Consider the following 22,161-nt stretch of genomic DNA (forward strand, 5'->3'; position numbering starts at 1 on the left):
AACACTCTCCTTACCAGTAAACTGAGTAGACCTAATATTTCAGTGCAAGCATTTCAATCAAATATAATTTATGCAATACGTCAAACATTTAAACCACTGGAAAAAAGACGACCCCGCGCCAAAACCGCGGAACTGGCAACCCTGTGTGCAACGTTACCACCGCAGACCCGTGAATACGCTGCGCCTCCTTCAGGATCAAGATATAAACTACACAACTCCATCCAGCAGTGTGCGGTACTGTACTTTATTTGATTTATTTACATTATTAGGCACAATTCCTACATGTTTATGTTTTGTAGCTAATATAACTAGCCTCAAGGACACAAAATTGAGCTTATATGACCGAAAACTCGACATTTCTGGAAAGTTTGGAAGGATGTTTCACCTGAGGCTGAAAGATTTCGCCGTCATAGGTGAGAAAACGGTCACATTCAATCAAAGGGGAATTGAATAACCGAACACAATTGATCGCTAAACTCACTTTGTCTTGTGTGAAGAGTAACAAATCATATAGTTATTCTTGGCTGGATACGGAGGTCTTGGGAAATCTGAGGCTAGCAAAACCCACATGTTAAATTTTGGCTTCGAGTGCCAGTTACGATTTCACAGACTGCAAGACAAATGGGCCTAATAAAGGAACCGATAAGGATAATGTCTGAGGGGAAAAAGTGCCTTTTTTGCCCTAATATTTTGGTGAGGCTTAAAATTAAAAATCTGTCACAATTTATTCTCCCCTATAAAACTGTGAGACGTTTGTAATAATGTTCAAGCTGCTCTTTTTCATACAGTGAAACTGTTATAATATGGCTTCAGAGTTGGAATATAGTGCAGAGGTCACATATAGACAGCTTTTATGATGTTTTTGTACTTGTACTTTGGACTTGGTCTCCATCCACATTCATTGTATAAAAAAGAGATCTTTTACATTACAACAAAGTCTTGGAAGGACATGAGGGCGAGCAAATGATGACAGAATGGGCAAATTAGCCACAATATGTGTTTGCTGAAACACTGCTACTGCTTTATAATAGGGAATTTTCTTCATATTTGTAAACAGGTTGACAGATTTATGACAAGTTGATGGAACGATTAATGCTTGCAGGTGCTTGCAGTAGTGCATCAGCCTGCCAAACACAGCCCGCACTTGTAAAACACGAGAGACTTCAGTCCAATTCTGATGGGAACAATGTTAATCACTCGCAGCTGCTCGATCGCAGGGAAACAAGTAATGTCTGACCTGCAGCTGACTAAACTGACAATAAAAATGACAATCACATCATTGCAATTTCCCCATTAAAATGGCACAGTGCCACATTTGGATTTACTTCGTTATCAGATTTGAAAGCATCTGTAAGGAGAGGGCGAAAGGCAATGACACTTAATTAGTTGAGGTGTCTTCAAATGTTCAGATTAGTCATAAATAGCAAATATTTGTTGGAAAAAAAAACCCAGATCAAACTGTGTATATGTAGATATATATTTTATCATCTTAAGTGGCATTTATGTTCATTTGAGCTTTCTAAGAAACATGTTAGTTATGATAAAATGACATTTTAAAGCTCTGAGCGACTGGTTGCCAGCTGTCCAAACAAGCCCATGTCAAGTTCAAATGTGGCATCTCTCCACTTTACTGTCACTGTTCAGTTTAACGCTTACATATTTGTGTTGAAAACCATGGGTGGTGGTGGTTTTTGGCTGTACGCATGAAGAGATGCCAAAGCCAGAGAAACATCTAAAGCAGACGGTCGATGCAACATGATACAGCTGACTAAAACATCTCTGTCAGTGTACTCTCATTCACACTCATGCCAGGGAACAAACATTTGTTATTTTTCTGTCCTACACAGAACTGGAGAAATATACTGAATGAAACATGAGACATTCTCAGCCTCTGCCAAAATAAATGTCAGAGCGTCAGATCCTGAGATACAACTAAGAAAATCGTTTTGGAGTCTTTGGGTGAAAAAGTCTTGACAGCTCATCAATCTGATTCAAGTCACTTGCCCGAATTGATTGCAATGTGCACGATATGGGTGAATCTCACAAGAACATGTTTCAAGTCTATATACAGTTGAGGTCAAAAGTTTACATACACCTTGCAGAATCTGCAAGATGTTATTTTAGCAAAATAAGAGGGATACATGTTTTTTTATTTAGTACTGACCTGCATAATATATTTCACATAAAAGATGTTTACATACAGTCTACAAGAGAAAATAATAGTTGAATTTATAAAATGACCCGTTCAAAAGTTTACATACGCTTGATTTTTAAAACTGTGTTGTTACCTGAATTTTTTTGTTTAGTGATAGTTGTTCACGAGTCCCTTGTTTGTCAGTTAAACTGCCTGCTATTCTTCAGAAAAATCCATGAGGTCCCACAAAGTCTTTGGTCTTTCAGCATTTCTAACATTTTTCAGCAGAACCCCTTCCAACAATGACTATGATTTTGAGATTCATCTTTTCACACAGGACAACCGAGGGACTCATATGCAACTATTACAGAAGATTCAAATGCTCACTGATGCTTTAGAAGGACAAATGATGCATTAAGAGCCAGGGGGTGAAAACTTTTTAAATTTGAAGATCAGGGTAAATTTAACTTATTTTGTCTTCTGGAAAACATGTAAGTATCTTCTGTAGCTTCTAAAGGGCAGTACTAAATGAAAAAAATATATATATTTAGGCAAAATAAGAAAAATGTACACATCATCATTCAATATGTTGCATAATAGTTGCATATGAGTCCCTCAGTTGTCCTGAGTGTGAAAAGATGGATCTCAAAATCATACCGTTACTGTTGGAAAGGGTTCAAATACACAAAAATGCTGGAAAACCAAAGAATTTGTGGGACTTGAAGGATTTTCTGAAGAACAGCGGGCAGTTTAACTGTTCATGACAAGGGACTAATTAACAACTATCACCAAGCACAAAACAAACAACAACAACAAACAACAAACAGCTGTGGATCATTCAGGTAACAACACAGTATTAAGAATCAAGCGTATGTAAACTTTTGAACAGGGTCATTTTTATAAATTCCAACTATTATTTTCTCTTGTGCACTATATGTAAACATCTTTTATGTGAAATATATTATTCAGGTCAGTACTAAAAAAAAAATAACATGCATTTTATATGATCTCTCTTATTTTGGTAAAATAATTAACATTTTGCAGATTCTGCAAGGTGTATGTAAACTTTTGACCTCAACTGTATATTTGTATAATATTTGTAACTGGAAAAAAACTTAAGAGGAGTGGACTATTACATTTTCGTGATGTTTTTTACATTCTAACATTAGTTTCCACTAAATCTCCAAACTTCATTGTTATACTTTGTCGACAAGGTAAAACATTACTGTATTACGAGAAAGAGAAAAAAATCTAAAGTAGACCTATAGATTGTTTACAGTTATGAGTATATATATTGCAAATTTACCATTATATAGTAACTTTAAACAAAAGTATTTATCATTTACCATTATATATGGTATTTAAGGGATAGTTCACCCAAAAATGAAAATTCTGTCATTAATTACCCTCATGTCATTCTAAACCCATAAGACCTTTCTATCCCTGCATAGACAGCAGTGCAACTACCATGTTCAAGACCCAGAAAGGTAGTTAGGACATTGTTAAAATAGTCCATGTGACATCAATGGTTCAGCTGTACTTTTATGAAACTACAAGAATACTTTTTGTACGCCAAGAAAACAAAAATAAGAACTTTATTCAACAATTTCTCCTTGTCCATGTCAGTGTTCCTTTAATACCTTTCTGGGCCTTGAATGTGTCAGTTGCACTGCTGTCTATGCAGGGTCAGAAAGTTCTCAGATTTCATCAGAAAAATTTTTTAATTTGTGTTTTGAAGATGAACAAAGGTCTTGCGGCTTTGGAACAACATGGAGGTGAATAATTAATGACAGTTTTCATTTTTGGGTGAACTATCCCTTTAAAGGTAAATTAAATTTTGTTATTCAATGGTATATTTTTATTTTTAATGGTTAATGGTAAAATGACCCAGACTTGTTTTTCTGAGATTCACACATATACAGTCTTTTGAGGGAAATGTCATTTTGGTTTGATCAGACATGGCAAAACATCCACTAACAGATGACAAAACTGTGCTTCTACCTTTAAAGATCTGCTGCATATGGCTGAAATCTTTATTTGAAGTTATCATGGAGCGCTAAACTGATCCACTGCTGCATCGCTTTGAGCAATCACGTCTTTGCAACTTAAGAACAAAGGCATGTGGACAAGATGATGAGAGAAAGCAACAGTCCTGGTACTGTAAAAGAATCCTGAGATCGATGATGCTGCATTTTGACCCTTCCAGTTTCTGATTGGCTCCGTTCGACCGGAAAATTCATTTAAAGCTCAATGGTGAAAGTTTGAAGTGCAGCAGAAAATAACAGGATAATCGATTCATTCATTAGGACAAAAATGTGTTTGATTGAAGCTAATGAAATTAGTAGTGATCTACAGTATGTCATAGAAAATACAAGCACCCCTTATTAAAGTAACTTTTATAATCGTTGACCAAAACTGATCATGAATAGGCCATTATATTACTCAATCAAATCAAATATAACTGATAAAACCAAAAATAAAATACATTTTCTAGAACAAGAACTGTTCAAGTGTCAGCCGTAGATCTAAGCACTTATTATAACTGTGATTTTTTTTTCTGTCCATTCAGATTTATGAAGCGAGACAATGAACAAGCTCACACGTGTTTGAAGGCCGCAAAAAAAAGACATCATTCCCTTTGCTTTTCTATTCAATTGCAGATCAAAAGAAGGCAAAACAGTGCAAGAGGTAAATGGTGCAAGAACCGAATGACTCCAGTGAGTAGCAGACGCCGAGATAAGCAGGTTGCACCTCTCCACTCGAACAAAACCAGAGAGGAGAGCATGAAGCGGAGAAAAGGGGGGGCTGTCGGTCATGGATGGGGATGTCATTCCATTCCACTTCGAAGTTCCGGAGTTTGTCGAAACATGATGACGTCCCCTGCACAGAGCTGTTAAATGTGTACAACATTGTCAAACTCACAAAAGGCAAGTGCTTGTTTGTGTTCATAACACCACCGACCACACGATCACACCTAGTTCTGTTCGTTCATCAATATCCCCGTTGGTTTGTTCAACTACTATGAGCCCGGCGGGCTGTGGGCGTCTCCGTCGGGCCACAGAGTAGCCGGTCGTCCTAACGTAACAGTTTCTGTTAAGGAAGGTGGTTGCAATTGCTCGCTAACTAAATTTTCGTACTCGCTACTGTCCTCGTCATCGTCATCATCCTCCTGGTCTTCCTGGCCGGTGGCCTGGCGGTTTAGGGAATCCGAGCTCGAACCGTCTCCGTTGCCCAGGCCCAAACTGGGAGATGGGTGGCCGGGCGAACCTACGGCTTGGGGCCGGGGCAGCAGTATAGCGCTTGGTGAATCTGGAGGCAGTGTGGTGCTGTAGATTGGTGGAGATGACGAGTTCACGGGTCTCTCTAAACTGGGCTCCACCGAGGGACCTGAGAGCACGACTCGAGTCAGGGAAGAGTGTGAGGAGTCTGGAAGGGCAGAGTTTTCGGGAAGCGTGACAGCGGCCGCCTCTTGGAGTCCTGTGAAAAAAATAGAGAAGGTATTAAAAGAAATTGTTTCCTTTTTTTTTGTTGAACAAGCAACAAATGCGCAGAGTCATCAGCACGTACTTCTCTCTTCCTCAGCGCTGTTACGTTTCCTGAGAGCGATTTCCTCTTTGAGTTTGTTCACTTCTTCTTGGATTTTCTCCCTCACTCGTTCACTTTGATCCACTTCACAACACACCGCCTGCAGGACGACAGAAATTCATTAGGGATGCATGATGTTATTGGAACATCATCGGAATGGACAGATAAAGGCTTAAAGGGATAGCTCACACTAAAATGAAAATTCTGTCATTAATTTGTCACCCTCATGTCGTTCCAAACACGTAAGACCTTCGTTCATCTTCGGAAAACAAATTAAAATATTTTTGATTAAATCTGAGAGCTTTCTGACCCTGCATAGACAGCAACGTAACCAGAAAGGTACATTGTTAAAACAGATCAATAGTCGGCAGAGAGGATGACTTGCTACTTATGCTCAGCCATACTGAACCAGAATATAGAAACGATAAACTAAGAGAGATGGACGTTTTATTTTAGAACGTCAGCTCCTGCGTCAGCAGAACCACACGCATATGTTGCAATACTCACGTGAACATGAGTCAAAGACTGACATGAAAGAGAAGAAATTATTGAATAAAGTCTTTTTTTTTTTTTTCCTTTGTGGATAAAAAGTATTCTCATAGCTTTTTAGCATTACAGTTGAACCACTGATGTCACATGGACTATTTTAACAATGTCCTTACTAGCTTTCTGGGTCTTGAACCTCTCGGATTTAATCAGAAGTATCTTAATTTGTGTTCCGAAGGTGAATAAAGTTCTTATGGATTTGGAATGACATGAGGGTGAGGGTGAATTATTGACAGAATTTTCATGTTTGGGTGAATTATCCATTTAAGGATACCCAGCAGTGATTAGCTGCATTTCCATTACCCTTCAAATTGTGCAAATTGAAACTACGCCCAATGGAAACATGGCAATTTTGCAAAAACTCCTATATATCGTAAAAAAAAGTTTCTCGTTCACATGAGGTGGTTTTTCAGGCAATTCGAAAAAGTTATATAATGCAAAACTGCAATGAAAACAGTTTTTTTTTTCCTGCATTTACAATCACCTGGCATACGTAAAAGCATAGATGCAAACTCATCATGGGTGAAAAATGTGAGAAAGACATGCAGTCAAAAAAAAATAAAAATCCTAGTGGAAAATAAAGACTTTTAAGATGACAATCACATGAAATTACCATTATATCCAGTAGATGGCAGCAAAGGATCACTCATTAGCTCAGTTGGCATATCACTCCCTAGTTGTCACGTCTTGATTTTGAATTTTATTATAAAATGACTATTATAACAAATTTTAGTACTGTACTGAAGTAGTATAGCAAGTACAATTAAATAATAATGCATTAAATATATATATATTTATATATTTTTAGGTTCAATTTCAAAAACGACATTGTTTAAACATTGCCTTAAAGGAGAACTCCACTTCCAGAACAATTTACAAATAATGTACTCACCCCTTCTCATCCAAGATGTTCATGTCTTTCTTTCTTCAGTTGTAAAGAAATTACGTTTTTTTGAGGAAAACATTTCAGCATTTTTCTCCATATAATGGACTGATATGGTGCCCCAATTTTGAACTTCCAAAATGCAGTTTAAATGCGGCTTCAAACGATCCCAAATGCGGTTGTAAACAATCCCAGCTGAGGAAGAAGGGTCTTTAAAAACTATATAAATTGCATTAAAAAGTATATAAATTGTATTTTTTTAAATGAAAATAACCGATTGTTTCGCTAGATAAGACCCTTCTTCCTCGGCCGAGGAAGTTCAAAATCGGGGCACCATATCAGTCCATTATATGGAGAAAAATGCAGAAATGTTTTCCTCAAAAAACAAAATTTCTTTACGAATGTAGAAAGAAAGACACAAACATCTTGGATGACAAGGGTGGTTAGTACATTATATATGAATCTTTGTTTTGGAAGTGGACTTCTCCTTTAAAAAGGACACATCAAAAAGGGTGTTTTAAATTTTACCTTTAACTGTAGAAGCTGCTAAATATATTCAACCAACACAGACTTGCTGTTATAGGTTTTTTTCTCTGAATTTACTCTGCATCACTTGGCCCATGCACAGATCTATTTTAGACACTGGTTTGTCAGATAGTTCATTCTGCCCAGTACAGTTATCACTGTCAATCATAGCAATGACTGGTGGAACAATTTAGCAGATTTACTATACATGGATGTTTGGTTCTATTAGACAAACAAAAATTTTAAACGAAAATTAAAACATTAAATTGTCAGCGTGTAAACTTGCAGATTCTGACTAACTAAACACCTCTGACTGGCCGTTGCTTTCAACAGATGCCTGTGATTGGGTACAATACTCAATGCTGCAAAAACATGTTGTAAATTAACTTGTGGTTTTGTAAATCGAAACCAGAGCGTGCAAGCAAAAACACAGGAGCATTTAAAAGCGGTCGACTACAAGCGGGTAAAGAATCGAATTGATACTACTGGTACTGTAAAAAGACACCCCTCCCCCCTCAAAAACACTTTCTCACCAGATCTACATGAATCTCGTAGGTGACCTACTTTGATCTTAAAAAGACAAGTTCTGACCGAAAGGTGAGGAGTTTGCATCTATGAAATCACATGATCATTTTTAATGTACTGTAACCTCCAAAAAACACCTCATATGTGGCCACTGTCAAGTATAAGCTGCTTTCCTTGCCATTAATGCTTGGATAACCCCTTACTTACACTGCATTACGGCTCCAAAATGGCAACCGGAGTCAATGCTGGTGTTTATTCCAGCCATTTTTTAGAAGCATCCTAGTGCTTTCCATTAGGGCTGCACGATTATGACAAAAATTACTGTTGATTATTCCTTTGAAATTGTAATTGCGATCATTAATTATGATTATCATTCACAATTTACAGTGAATGATGTTCTGAATAGCTTTATACCATTGTTTGTATCAACTGCAAGCTACATTTTTACATATAGTTTCTTCTTTAAATATAAAAAAGTAAAAATGTAAATGAAAAACAATTATATAGGCTGCGATATACATAAACCTACTCAGATTTATCGTGAGACGGAAAATTATGTTTTAGTTGCATAAAATTGGAAATGCGTCAATTTGCAACAGATTTTTTTTAATCGACATATATGAAATATTCCAAAAGTTGTGCTAATCTGTAATGGAAACCCTGCGACTGATTTTAGTATATTTTTTTCAAAGCTTTCAGTGTACTTATAGCTTACATAATAATGTTTATTTAGTTCTAGCAAATAAGTTTTTGCTCAACACTGACCAAAATTAAAAATGATTTGTTTATAAACTCTTCACAGCAGAGACTTGGTATTGTTTCCAAACAAAAATAAATATATAACGGTATCAGCTATCGTTCAAAATGAGTTTAAAAATATCAGCATATAGCATACAGCATTATTTATTTATAGCATTATTTATTTATAACATTTAAATGTTAATACATGTAGAAAACTGTGGTGTATTTTAACCAACATCGCCTGAATTAATTTGAAAGTTCAGAAAAGTTCAGTAACTTACCTGCACTCTTTCTTGAAGGGCACTGTATACTTGAAAAATAGCACGAATGTCTTTCATCACCCCATCCTTATCAAAGAACTCAGTCCTTTAAATAAAAAAAATGAATTAGAGATCACTAATTCAAATATTTACTGCAGCAAAAGTCAGACTTTAAATTAGGTAAATTAAGAAAAACTATATCATGATTGCTACAAAAATATCAAGTAGTTTAACTGTTGTCAACAATGATATTATTAAGAAATATTTCTTGAGCACCAAATCAGCATATTAGAATGGTTTCTGAAGGATCACTGACACTGACAACTGGAGTAATGATGCTGAAAATTCAGCTTTGCCATCACAGGAATGAATTACATTTGAAAATATATTCAAATAGGTTTAATATTTAACAATATTACTGTTTTCTCTATTTTTAATCAAATAAATGCACCCTTGGTGAACATAAGAGGCTTCTTTTTTAAAAACATTAAAAATCCCACATTTTTGAATGGTAGTGTAAAAATAAAATAACTGAACAGTGCAGTCAGTTTGCCTCACCCATGTTCTTTAATGACACTGGCGTAGTTCTTGGAGGTGTTCGGCACAGATGAGACTTTATATTCCTGTTGACTGGTGTTGCCCAGGTTTGGGATGCTTAGAGATATCCTCTGATTATACCTGCTGAGATAAAAAAGAAACATTGCAACAGCAATGCTCATAAACATGATATCAGCTACAACACGCCATCTGCAAACATTACACATGGTATTATAAAATAATATGAAAGACAAATCTCTAAACAGTTAAACAGAATAATGATTATATCATATTTTGAGAACTTTAACCCCACAGGATTACATATGTATTAACCAGCATGTACATACTTTCTGTTGGGCCTGAAGAGCACATACTCCAAAGCATGTGTGGAACTATTGGCTGTGGAGATGAAGCTGAAGAGGAGGAAGACCAGATCTGGGATGCCAAGTATATGGGTCAACTGCTTATGGATCACCTGCTCCCTGAATGACATCTGCTGTTGAGTGTTCCTTCTAAACCGGTACCAGCCGATAACATTCTGCTCAGCAAGAAGAGACATTGTGAGGTGGGTCGACTGAATTAAACACACATCAAGGGACAAAGAACCTGTCAAGGTACCGGTTAATAATTAATTTTTTCTCTTTAAATTTTTGATGCATATTTAATGATAACTGCTTACTTTTCTTCTGTCCTTGAGGATTCTGTTGAGATTTTCTTCATTGACGTTACCTGCATAGTCATAAAAGCTGCAACAAGAAATTTTTATTCAGTTAAAACTTCAAATATAGGAAGTGATATAATAATCAAAATATATTCAAAGGTTTAGGGTGAGTAAGATTTTTTTTCTAAATAAAATGATTAATTTTATTCAGCTATACACTACCTGCCAAAAGTTTTTGAACAGTAAGATTTTCAATGTTCGGTAGTCGGTGTAATTTTTTTGGGGAATGAAATTATAGAAATTAATACTTTTATTCAGCAAGGATGCTTTAAATTGACCAAAAGTGATGATAAAGATATTTATAATGCTACAAAAGATTTCTATTTCAGTTTTTCTGAAATTTCTATTCATCAGAGAAATCTGAAAAAATCAACTCAGCTGTTTTCAACATAATAATAATAATAATAATAATAATAATAAATGTTTTTTGAGCACCAAATAAGAATATTATAATGACTTCAGAAGGCTCATGTGACTGGAGTAATGATGCTAAAAATTCAGCTTTTAAATCACAGGAATAAATAACATTTAAAATTTATTTAATTAGAAAAAGAGTTATTTTAAATAGTAAAAATATTTCAAAATGTTACTCTTTTTGCTGTACTTTAAATCAAATAAATGCATTGGTAGTGTACACTTTTTTTTGGGTAGGCACAATTTTTGATTGGATTTATTTATTATATTAATAAATATAATAAATAAATAATAATTATTTATTATTATTATTACTTTTTTTTTTATATTAACATTTCAAAAAATTCTTACCAACACAAAACTTTAAAATGGTAGTGTACATTTATTTTATAATAGAATAAACATTTAAAAACACGTCTACTAAATCCAGATGCCCATGTAAGATGTTCTTACCTAAACAGTTGTGCACAAGGTTCATGATTATGGACCTCTGAAAAACAAGTGAATGCAAGTGATGAATCATATTCAACATCTGAGTTTTGTTTGTTTGTGTTTAACGACATTCCAGCTTCTATGGCTATTTTCATGGTGAGAAATACTATGGCTGAATTATATCATGTTTTTACTATTTATTTTTGCTAAAAACTCCAAAACTAACTGTGTTTGGCTTAACTCTATTAAAAATCTCTTCAAAAGAGTTATCAACATCTGAGTAAAGCACGCAATCTGTGACTGTTCAAAAGGTCTAAATTTAAATATTAATATGCATACAGACAACATTAACCTTGGAAAAGCCAAAGGATAATATGTTAGCAGATTGGTTGTACTCTCTAAAACTGTGACGTGGAATCTCAGCCATCATGATCTCAAGGTTGTCTAGAGGACAATATGACCTTCATAATGACTCAACTGACTGCAAATATACTATCCGGGCCCACTTTTAATGTTGAAGTTCTCTGTGAAATTCTTTGTAAAGTGATCAGAGATGAAGGGGTCCTGGGAGCAGTGCCAAATTCAGAAACATGATCTCTTAATGTCGGAAAGAAGCTATTTCCAGGATTTCTGAGCATTGATGCATGAGGCTTTATATCTCAAGTATCAGAAATGCTGGCTGACACAAACTTAAAAACACAAACTGGGTGGTTTATCAGGTTGTTGACAACCAGGATAGCATGCTACAGTACTTTGAATGGTTGCGAATCAATAGATTACATCAGACATATCTTGAACTGATAAAGTCCCTCTGCTCACACAGGAAGGTCGTCACGTCCTTATTATGAAACGTGTTATGTCTGTGATTTGAGCCTTTAAGGTTTTCAGTAATGGGATGAACAATGTTTTGATAATGAATGATCAAGTTTCCCCAAACTAAAACAGTGATTAAAAACTCGAACTTTTGCCTGTAGCTTTAGGACAGTAAAAAATAATTAACCATGGTTTTACCTATTACATTGAGGAATTCTGAGCTACCAATGTGTGAGTCACTGATGCTTAAAGTCTCCTCTTGTCTCACTTCTCCCAACAGGAAGCCCTCCTAAAAGCAACATAAAATGACATTTCAATGGTAGAAACAGTGTAGTTAAGATCAAATGTTATTATGACCTTAATTTAAAGGAACACTACACTTAAAAAAAAACAAAAAAAACGCTTGTTTTCCAACTCCCCTAGAGTTAAACAGTTTACTCTTACCGTTTTCATATCCATCCAGCCGATCTCCGGGTCTGGTGGTAGCACTTTTAGCATAGCTTAGCATAGATCATTGACCGTTAGCATCTCGCTCAAAAATGACCAAAGAGTTTCAATATTTTTCCTATTTAAAACTTGACTCTTCTGTAGTTACATCATGTACTAAGACTGACGGAAAATGAAAAGTTGCAATTTTCTAAGCTGATATGGCTAGGAACTATACTCTAATTCTGGCGTAATAATCAAGGAACTTTGCTGACGTACCATGGCTGCAGCAGGCGCAATGATATTACGCAGCGCCTGAAAATAGCACCCATGGTATGGCAGCAAAGTGCGAGATGCTAACTGTCTAATCAGATTCAATTATCTATGCTATGCTAAAAGTGGTACCGCCAGACCCAGAGATTGGCTGAATGGATCTGAAAACAGTAAAACTTAACTGTTTAGGGGGAGTTGGAAAATGAACCCATTTTCAAAAAAGTGGAGTGTTCCTTTAACAGACGGTACAAAATAAGGTCTGTAAATAAAAATGAAGTAATCATTACTGTTACTATTTTTTTTATTTTGATGTCAGTCCTTTTACTCAAAATTTGAAATGTCTAAATACAGTTAAAAACCCTTGTATGATTTAGCAATAAACACAAAATAACCATAAACATTAAATATACAAATGTTAGAAACTAAAAAACGTACACAAAAGTACAAACACATTTAATTATTTCTCTCGCTTTTTTTTTTTTTAAAAAGCTTTAAACTTTATCATATTCTAAGCTGTCATTTAGTCAGGGCTTGCTAGTCTATGACCAAATGTTGGTTTTTAGTTACTAATGTTTAATTTATTTTTTCTTACAGTAACAGGCCAAATGTCATTTCTAAGGGAATACAGACATTTCACATGCTTAAAAAACAAACAAAACATAGTTTGTACCTTTAATGTTCAGGGGATACCAAAATATACCATATGTGACCCTGGACCACAAAACCAGTCTTAGGTCGCTGGGGTATATTTGTAGCAATAGCCAAAAATACATTGTATGGGTCAAAATGATACATTTTTCTTTTATAGCAAAACTCATTAGGAAATTAAGTAAAGATCATGTTCCATGAAGATATTTTGTAAAATTCCTACTGTAAATGTATGAAAACTTAATTTTTGATTAGTCATATACATTGTTAAGAACATTATTTGAAAAACTTTAAAGGCGATTTTCTCAATATTTAGATTTTTTTTGCACCCTCAGATTCCCGATATTTAAATAGTTGTATCTCTGCCAAATATTGCAATCCTAACAAACTATACATCAATGGAAAGTTTACTTATTCAGCTTTCATATAATGTATAAATCTCAATTTTGAAAAAATTACCCTTATGACTGGTTTTGTGGCCCAGGGTCACATATTAGGTGAATGTGCCCAGAATTTATGCAATGAATAAGTTACAAATTATGCAAGTTTTTACAAGGAGGTCTAAAAAAAATGAAATTTCCTAAACACTGCTGCAATGAGAGAAACACAACACAACTTCCCTGCCTGTTTGTCTCATTCACGCTGAAAATGCTGTTTTTTGTTTTCTAATTAAAACAGAATTAGGTTACAAAGGGGGTTTAGTATCAACAGTCCACATATAAACACCTTAAAAACCGACAGTCTATCCCATGGACAAACTCAAACTGTCAAAATTAGGTTGTCACTTAATCAATACGGAAAAACAGTAAAATCCGTCATATCTTTGACTAAGTGAAAACTGGTTAATCATAACGCCTGACTAACCATCCCAAAACAACTATGCAAAGCCTGCAGGGTCAATGGCAGATCACCTACTTCCTAATATCTCAACTACTACTAGAGGACATGACACAAAGGGGCTAGAAAATGTTGAGCAATTTGTGAACACTTCATTTAATATGTCCGTCCGACATTCAAGTTTGCATTTGACAGTTGTTGCTGACAAACAAGTTAGCCAGCCAGCTAATGTGACTATCTTGACATCTATAAGACGACGTCGACGAGATTGAATTCACCGTGCGCTACTGGGCGGTGTACATTTATGACAACAAGCGATCGTAGAGTGAATAAACGGCAATGACACTTTCTGACAAGCTTGTAAATTCTTTCGGCTTGTAGGTTTGCTAGCTGTCACCCTGGCTGCGTCTCAAACCCCGGTGTGCTGCCTATCTAGACCGCATTCTGTTTACCACCAAAGGCGTGTACTGAGTCAGCTCTGTTCGATTTATGATATCTAAAAATACCATGAAATACTGCAGAAATCCCAACGACTCGGAATTTTGAACATTCTAGAACAAGCTTGAATATTATCAAGGCTGTCTAGATAGGCAGCTGACCAGGTTTTGATACACAGCCCCTCTAAAGCCACACCAGGAAGATGACACCGGGAAATGAATTAATTCTGATTTGATGGAATAAACGGTTTGTTGTTCCGCTATGCGATCGTGCCCCTAAACATTTACTCTCAAAGTCAGGTGACAGAGTACTTACATGGTCGGAATTGCTGTTGGCACTGTGATAACACACAGAACTAAAAGTGTATCCCGAAATTGACGCCGCCATGATGGAAACATACGCGCCGAGCCCACAATCCTTTGCGCACGCACTGTGCATCAGCCTGCCCATGAATAAACAAACCCTCTGCTGAGGTAAAAGAGGCTCATCCTAAAATCGTTTATCTATTTATTTTTTAATACTTGACTGAACGATTTTTTTTTCTAATAATATTATTAAAACATTATAAATACATTTATTTACTTACGTATGTTATTTAAAGTGCAATATTTACCTTAAAATGTTAAAAACGTTTAAAAGTTTTTTTTTTTTAAAATAAAAAAAACTATATATAACATTTAACTACATACATGTTGTATAAACCATAATAGTTACCTTGGGGGAAAAATAACAACAATAACAACGTGTTTTATTTATATCTGTCTTCGTTTTTATAATAAGTGCAATGACAGTTATATAAAGTAAGAAGTTATATTTTTGTGCACCAAAAAATGCAGCTTTTAATATTTTTAAATGTTTTATTTTAATATCTTTTACCACAGTGCATATTGTTTTAATTTATATCCGTGTAGTTCAATTTGTATCGCTTTGCTTTCAATTTTGAATCTGCGATTAAATCGTACTTGTACCTTTATTAAAAGCCTTTATTTTGAAGCGTCATGTCGATTATCATGTTCTGTGCGACGTCAGCGGATGTTGATGTGACGGGACGTCATGATGGAATCGTCAGTGAGCACACATGGGGCAGAAGACTGCCCGGTTAAATGTACAAAAGTAGAAGATGATTTTGTTCCTTCAAAACTCGGAACGAAGGAGTAGTAAGAGATTTTACTTGATTAGTTAGTCCTGCAATTGTCGACGAGCGCATGGATTAAATTTATGTTTTTGCATCTGTAATACCTCACGAATATTGTATATTCTACCCAGCAAATGCTTCAAGTTAAATGATAAATATTTATTTGTTAAATAAAAAAAAAGTAGGGTTGTTTTGTAATCAGACTTTTGACTTGAGCTTGTTGTAATTAATCAAGTCTTTTTTCCCCTTGAAGTTGGGATGATGCTTATAAGAGAGAGCTGGAGGCTTACAAGGATATTGGAGATGTGGGAGAAATATGGTAAATTTGCTGTTTTGTGTCACATTCTTCAAATGAAGTGTACAGTGTTGTAGTACTAGTCTGTTCTGGTAGGACTGAACCTGAACCAGCACCATCTTCTGTTGTATATTGGTTGTGTTCAGCAATCCAGAACCGTATGAATATGATAATGTGGCAATATAATTAATATTCCTCTGGTCAACCTTTAGGTTTGGTGAGGAAAGCATGGACAGAGTGATCAGATGGATGGAAGCACAAAACATACCTGAAAATGCTGCTATACTTGACATTGGAACTGGAAATGGGATGTTCCTTGTGGAACTGGCAAGTTAAAATTTAATCTACCGTTGTATATAGTTATTGACTTTATTTTCAATCATTCTATTAATTTAAATGCTCTTTTGAATCAATGTCAGGGTTTCTGCAGGTCTTAAGTCCTAATAAAAAGTCCTAGAAAAACCCAACAACAATACTTCCAAGTCAAATGTTTTTGAACCATAAGATTTGTAATGTTTTTTTAAACAATTCTCTTCTGCTCTCCAAGCCTGCATTTATTTGATCCAAAATACGGCAAAATCAGTGATAAATATTTGTACTATTTAAAATAACTGCTTTCTATTGGATTATATTTTAAAATGTAAATTATTCCTGTGATTTCAAAGCTAAATTTTCAGCATCATTACTCCAGTCTTCAGTGTCACTTGATCGTTCTGAAATCATTCTAATATGCTAATTTTTTTTTTTTGGAAAAGAAATTATAGAAATAAATACTTTTATTTAGCAAGGATGCTTTAAAGTGATGATAAAGACAATTGTAATGTTACAAAATAAATTTATTTTTCAGATAAATGCTGTTCTTGTGAACTTTCTATTTATCAAAGAAACCTGAAAAAAAAAACTACTCAGCTGTTTTTTTTAACATAATAATAATAATAATAAATGTTTTTTGAGCAGCAAATCAAAATATTAGAATGATTTCTGAAGGATCATGTGACACTGAAGACTGGAGTAATGTTGCTGAAAATTTAGCTTTGAAATCAAGAATAATTTACATATATATATATATATATATATATATATATATATATATATATATATATATATATATATATATATATATATATATATATATATATATATATATATATATATATATATATATATATACATATAAATATATATATGATAAATATATATTTTATAAATTAGGGCTGACAAACTATTAATCATGATTAATCACATCCAAAATAAAAGTTTGAGTTTGCCTAATATATGTGTGTGTACTGTGTGTAATTATTAATATATATATAACATATATATATAAATGCACGCACATTCATGTGCATATTTAAGAAATATTTACAAGTATATGTATTTATTATAATTTTTCTAGAACTTATATATAAATAAAAATATTTTGTACATAAATAACATATTTCTCTTAAACATATACATTAATTTGTATTTGTATTTATATGTACATTATAATTACACACTGTACACACATACATTAGGCAAACTCAAACTTTTATTTTGGATGCGATTAACCGTTTGCCAGCCCTAGTAAAATTTCAAAATGTTACTGTTTTTGCTGTACTTTAAATCAAATAAATGTAGGCTTGGTGAGCAAAAGAGACTTTTTAAAAAAAACTTACTGTTGAAAATCTTGTGACTGGTATATATAAATATATAAACATAAATATATTAATTTTAGTTTTTCTCCAATTTTCAATAAATATAATTTACTTGAGATAGAAATTGAATATATGCAGTCTTGTTTTCTGAGAAATTCAACAAAATAAATTGAGTTTATGCATGTAACAAGAACAAACATCTGTCAGCAGAATAGTGAATTAAGCTCTTTTTGTCAACAAAGATATTTGTTATTGTTTTAAACATAAACTCACTTCATTTTGATCAATTTCTCAAAACAACTTGTTATTATCCCTTCTCCCTTCAAGTAAATGTATCTTGATTTCGGAGATTTAAAATACTGAAAAATAGAATAAAAAATAGAAAAAATACTGATAAAGAACTTCATTTTTTTGCAGTGTGATAAGAAGGTACAATAAAAGTTATTTCCATATTCTAGTAGTTGTGAGCAGAGCTATTCAAGCCACATGTTTTTTTTCCTCATTAAGTTGTATTTTAAAATTTTCAAGCATTGCTTGTACAATACACTTGCATTTAGAAACCATATTGAAGTATTGTGTTCCAATTTAATTTATTACTCAAATCTGTACTTGATCTTAAAAAGTCTTTAAGAAACCCTGATAATGTAAATAAGTATAAATAACAGTAATATTCACATGAATTATCCTTTCAGGCCAAGCATGGTTTTTCAAACCTCACTGGAATTGACTATTCCAAAGCTGCTGTAGAGCTCACTGTAAATATTCTGGAAGAGGAAGGCTTAAAAAATGTTAAAATTCAGGTAATGGAAATGATTTCTTTTTAACATCCATAAATTAAGTAAATAATTTCACTGTGCATTTAAAAAGAACATAGGATGAAAAGGAATTTCCCTTGTGTTTTACATGTGACTTCAGGTGGAGGATTTCCTGAACCCCAGCACAGAATTGAAGGGTTTTGATGTATGTATAGATAAAGGCACATTTGATGCCATTAGTTTGAGCCCAGAGGACAGAGAGGAGGCAAAAAAGCGCTATGTGAACTCTTTAAGAACTGTAACGCAACCAGGCGGCTTTTTCATCATCACCTCCTGCAACTGGACCAAAGAGCAGCTGCTCCAGATATTCACACCTGGTACTTTAACATACCACTAGCATATTTCCTAAACTAATAATGTTTCAAATACTGCAATGATCATAATATAAATGCGTTTCTTGCAGGGTTTGAGTTGGTACGAGAGCTGCCAACCCCCCGTTTTCAGTTTGGTGGTGTGACGGGTAACAGTGTGACAGCTTTGGTATTTAAACGGATTGACTGATCCTCAACGTTCTGTTTTTTGTAATATCAGTTATGTAATTTTATAATAAACTGTTATGAAAAAATATTGAACTTTTTCTTAATATTTCTTCAATTTTGATTTGATTTGGCTGTTACATGTAACTTGGTGTATTGTATGGAGAGGAACACATGAGGGCAGTATTAAGCTACATTTTATCTTAACAGTATGTCTATTTTTACACAGTTCTGATGAAGTTGATGTCTAATGTAAGGCACAAACATAGAGGAGTTATTGTTGTGTACACTGTCAGGTAAAGTTATGTTCTGTCTTTCTATGTAGGGTTTTATCTTAAGATTTGAGATTTTTTTCTTAGGTACTTTTTAGTATATTTAAAGATTTTTTTGTCTTTGTATGTAGAATTTTGTCTGAAGATTAGAGTAGTGATTTTTTTTTTCTTAGATATTTTTTTAAGTATTTAAAGTTCTTTACATATTTTTAATATACAGTAGTCAACATTTGAAGTGGATCAAAAAAGAATGGTTGGATCAAAGAACAGTTATTGTTTTGATTTTAGGAAAACTTTGAAATAAGGTTTTGATCCACTTCAAATGTTGACTACTGTATATATAAGATTTTGTCTTTGCATGTTGTTTTTTTTCTGAGATTTGAGCATTTTTTATGTATTCTAAAACTATTGAGTCAGTTCAATAGAACTGAATGTGATGAAAATGCCAGCTGTAGTGAAGTGCTGTGGAATTTGTTAAATAACATTTACACTGCCATTTGATTGCTTGTTTTTAATGCCAAGTTTTCAGGCAACACTGTAAAAGCCAATTTAATACCAAATTATAAAATCAATTTAACTAAATAAGCAATATTGTCAAAAAGCCCCTACATAATTTGTTTATCCATTTACTAAACAGCCAGTAATTGAGCTTCTTTCCTTTCGGTTTTCACACACCAGAGCTTCACCCCGAAGCTCTCAGGCACTCTTGCGAAGTTCTTGCACCAGTGTGAAAGTGTGTTCGTGCCTCCCATTGAAACGGCTGAACATTAACAAATGTTTCTCGCTTAATACTGGGTCGCAGTATTGACACCTCAGGAATAGCATTCCTGCGGTCTCTGTTACCTCTCTCTTTCTTGGGGATATTTCTTTTTCTCTTGGTCATTTTTAAGAAAAAGTCTGACAGCTGCACCTGATAAGAAAATGATTGAGCTTCCAGGACACGACTGCTACCACGGCAACAGTGAAAGAGCAATAAAAGACTGGCTTTGGGCCACGATGCTGTGGTACTTTAAAGTGAAAGAAATCCCCCATACCTCTCTGGTTATTACCCCGTCCCCTAGCCGGAGAATGAAATGAAAAACAAAGACCTGAATTTAAATCTCTCTCGGCACCTTCCAGAGATGAAAACAGAAGTTTACATTAAATAAATGGATCGAGGGTAAGAAAACTTCACTTTTTTTCTGTGCATCAGCATTTCTTGTCAGTAAGAATCTGAGCAGACAAAGTATCCAGACAGCTTTTATTGAAGCAGAGATGCTGAAGAGTGAATTAATAGTGCTGGAGATCGATAGCTAGCCAGTGTACATAAATGTGGAAATCAGCTGTGAAGTCTGCAGCATTAGATCAACTGTACCGTGGCAACTCGAACATGCAGTGACCTCGAACCGGTTAGGAGCTAGCAGGCTCTTGTTTTAGGTTTTAGGTTAATGGATGCATGTGAAAAACAAAAATAGCCATGTAAGTTAACTTAGTCATTTTAGACTGAACATTTTTAAAAAATGTTTCACTTCAAATGGTATGAAACATGGGGACCTCTGAATCCTGATCCTGGAGGGGCCCTGTAATATAAAGTTTAGCTCCATCCCTAATCAAACAAACTTGAAACAGCGAACTGAGGTCTAACTATGCCTACTAGAAACTTCCAGGCAGGTGTTAAGGCAAGCTGGAGCTAAATTCTGCAGGACAGTTTGGACACCCCTATAAATGAACACGCAAAAATCATGGGCGTGATTAGAAAAGGCTAACTGGTCTAGGGCTGTATGATTTCCACGATGCGGGACATGCGGACGGAATCCAGTCATTAAAATGGGATTTACTGTATAATGCGGAATGTCACGGAATTTGCCAAATTTGGAATGAGTACATCAAAAGTAGGTCAGTACACTTAAATCAAAACGCCATATGGACTAGTGTATGTGAATATTAAGCCACAAAAAGATTATTTAAAGATGAATCCTGCATTTTCTGCGTTTGTCTGTGTGATGAATGGCGTAGACGTGCGATTTCGTTTATACACATACTAAAGCTGGTATAACCCTATCTGTATTTTCAGCATCTGCTGCCTCAATATATCAGTATGAACACATAAACATAATTTCTAGAACTACTCTTAGAGTCACTTTATGAGCATTTTATTGTTTCTTTAGAGAGAAATTATCGTCATATCATATACAAACAGAAGCTTAAATGTTTCACAGCAACTCGTCAAAATAAAAGTTTCGTTTAGCTTGAAGAAACCGTGACAGAAATATATGACTTCATTTCAGTTCACCCAAAAATGACATTTCTGTCATTACTTACTCACCTGCATGTTGTTCCAAACCTTCGTTCGCTTCGGAACACAAATTAAGATATTTTAATTAAATCCAAGAGTTCTCTGACCTTCCATAGACAGCAAAGGTACTACCACGTTGAAGGGACCACGAACATTGACAAAATAGTCCATGTGACATTAGTGGTTCAGTCATAATTTTATGTAATTTTCCGTAATTATATGCTCTCGGATTTCATCAAAAATATCTTGTTTTCTGATTTTATAGATGAACAAAGGTCTTACACCGTGTCTACACTGGACGCGACAGTTGTCGCGCGCCGCAACAACTTTAGTCTGTCTACACTGGATGCGACAAAGCGACCGTTGCAAAGTGACCGTTGTGTGAGCACGTCATAAATAGAACGCGGCAGCAGTTTACTGTCGGGAATTTCTTGTGTCGTGTCACGTCACGTCATGTTGCGCCGCGCCGCTCACGTCCGGTGTAGACACGGTGTTATGGGTTTGTAACAACATGAGGG

The 22,161-nt window shown here is 34.7% G+C and overlaps 2 protein-coding genes across 4 annotated transcripts; one reads left to right on the top strand and one right to left on the bottom strand.

Moving 5' to 3' along the window:
- Nucleotides 1-237: 237 nt before the first annotated feature.
- On the bottom strand, nt 238-15,369 carry abraxas2 (abraxas 2, BRISC complex subunit). Of its 2 annotated transcripts, none has more exons than XM_051133525.1 (9): nt 15,054-15,369; nt 12,315-12,405; nt 11,325-11,361; nt 10,416-10,482; nt 10,084-10,274; nt 9,758-9,877; nt 9,221-9,305; nt 5,702-5,819; nt 238-5,611 (listed from the first exon to the last, which is right to left on the bottom strand). In XM_051133525.1, exons 1-9 carry the CDS (start codon nt 15,186-15,188, stop codon nt 5,154-5,156), a joined length of 1,302 nt encoding a protein of 433 aa, XP_050989482.1. In that variant the 5' UTR covers nt 15,189-15,369; the 3' UTR covers nt 238-5,153. The 2 variants fall into 2 exon arrangements, with proteins under 2 accessions (XP_050989482.1, XP_050989481.1); XM_051133524.1 differs by having other exon boundaries at nt 9,758-9,880; nt 15,054-15,360.
- Nucleotides 10,246-19,187, top strand: eef1akmt2 (EEF1A lysine methyltransferase 2). 2 transcript variants are annotated; one of them, XM_051133534.1, is made up of 6 exons: nt 10,246-10,350; nt 16,127-16,192; nt 16,381-16,495; nt 18,498-18,605; nt 18,721-18,937; nt 19,024-19,187. In XM_051133534.1, exons 3-6 carry the CDS (start codon nt 16,397-16,399, stop codon nt 19,119-19,121), a joined length of 522 nt encoding a protein of 173 aa, XP_050989491.1. In that variant the 5' UTR covers nt 10,246-10,350; nt 16,127-16,192; nt 16,381-16,396; the 3' UTR covers nt 19,122-19,187. The 2 variants fall into 2 exon arrangements, with proteins under 2 accessions (XP_050989491.1, XP_050989489.1); XM_051133532.1 differs by lacking the exon at nt 10,246-10,350 and adding an exon at nt 15,613-15,895.
- The last annotated feature ends 2,974 nt before the right edge of the window (nt 19,188-22,161 follow it).

Source organism: Labeo rohita, chromosome 17 (assembly GCF_022985175.1).
Source record: "Labeo rohita strain BAU-BD-2019 chromosome 17, IGBB_LRoh.1.0, whole genome shotgun sequence".
Classification (NCBI taxonomy): Eukaryota; Metazoa; Chordata; class Actinopteri; order Cypriniformes; family Cyprinidae; genus Labeo; species Labeo rohita.

Excerpts from the sequence above, each read along its gene's own strand:
- eef1akmt2 (XM_051133532.1), top strand. The coding sequence starts at position 15,792 with ATGATGGAATCGTCAGTGAGCACACATGGGGCAGAAGACTGCCCGGTT. Across the intron at positions 15,896-16,126 it reads AAACTCGGAACGAAGGAGTA|TTGGGATGATGCTTATAAGA; the intron begins GTAAGAGATTTT and ends TTCCCCTTGAAG. Across the intron at positions 16,193-16,380 it reads GGAGATGTGGGAGAAATATG|GTTTGGTGAGGAAAGCATGG; the intron begins GTAAATTTGCTG and ends GTCAACCTTTAG.
- abraxas2 (XM_051133524.1), bottom strand. The coding sequence starts at position 15,188 with ATGGGCAGGCTGATGCACAGTGCGTGCGCAAAGGATTGTGGGCTCGGC. Across the intron at positions 9,306-9,757 it reads AGTGTCATTAAAGAACATGG|GACTGAGTTCTTTGATAAGG; the intron begins GTGAGGCAAACT and ends TTTTATTTAAAG. Across the intron at positions 5,612-5,701 it reads CAGCGCTGAGGAAGAGAGAA|GACTCCAAGAGGCGGCCGCT; the intron begins GTACGTGCTGAT and ends TTTTTTTCACAG.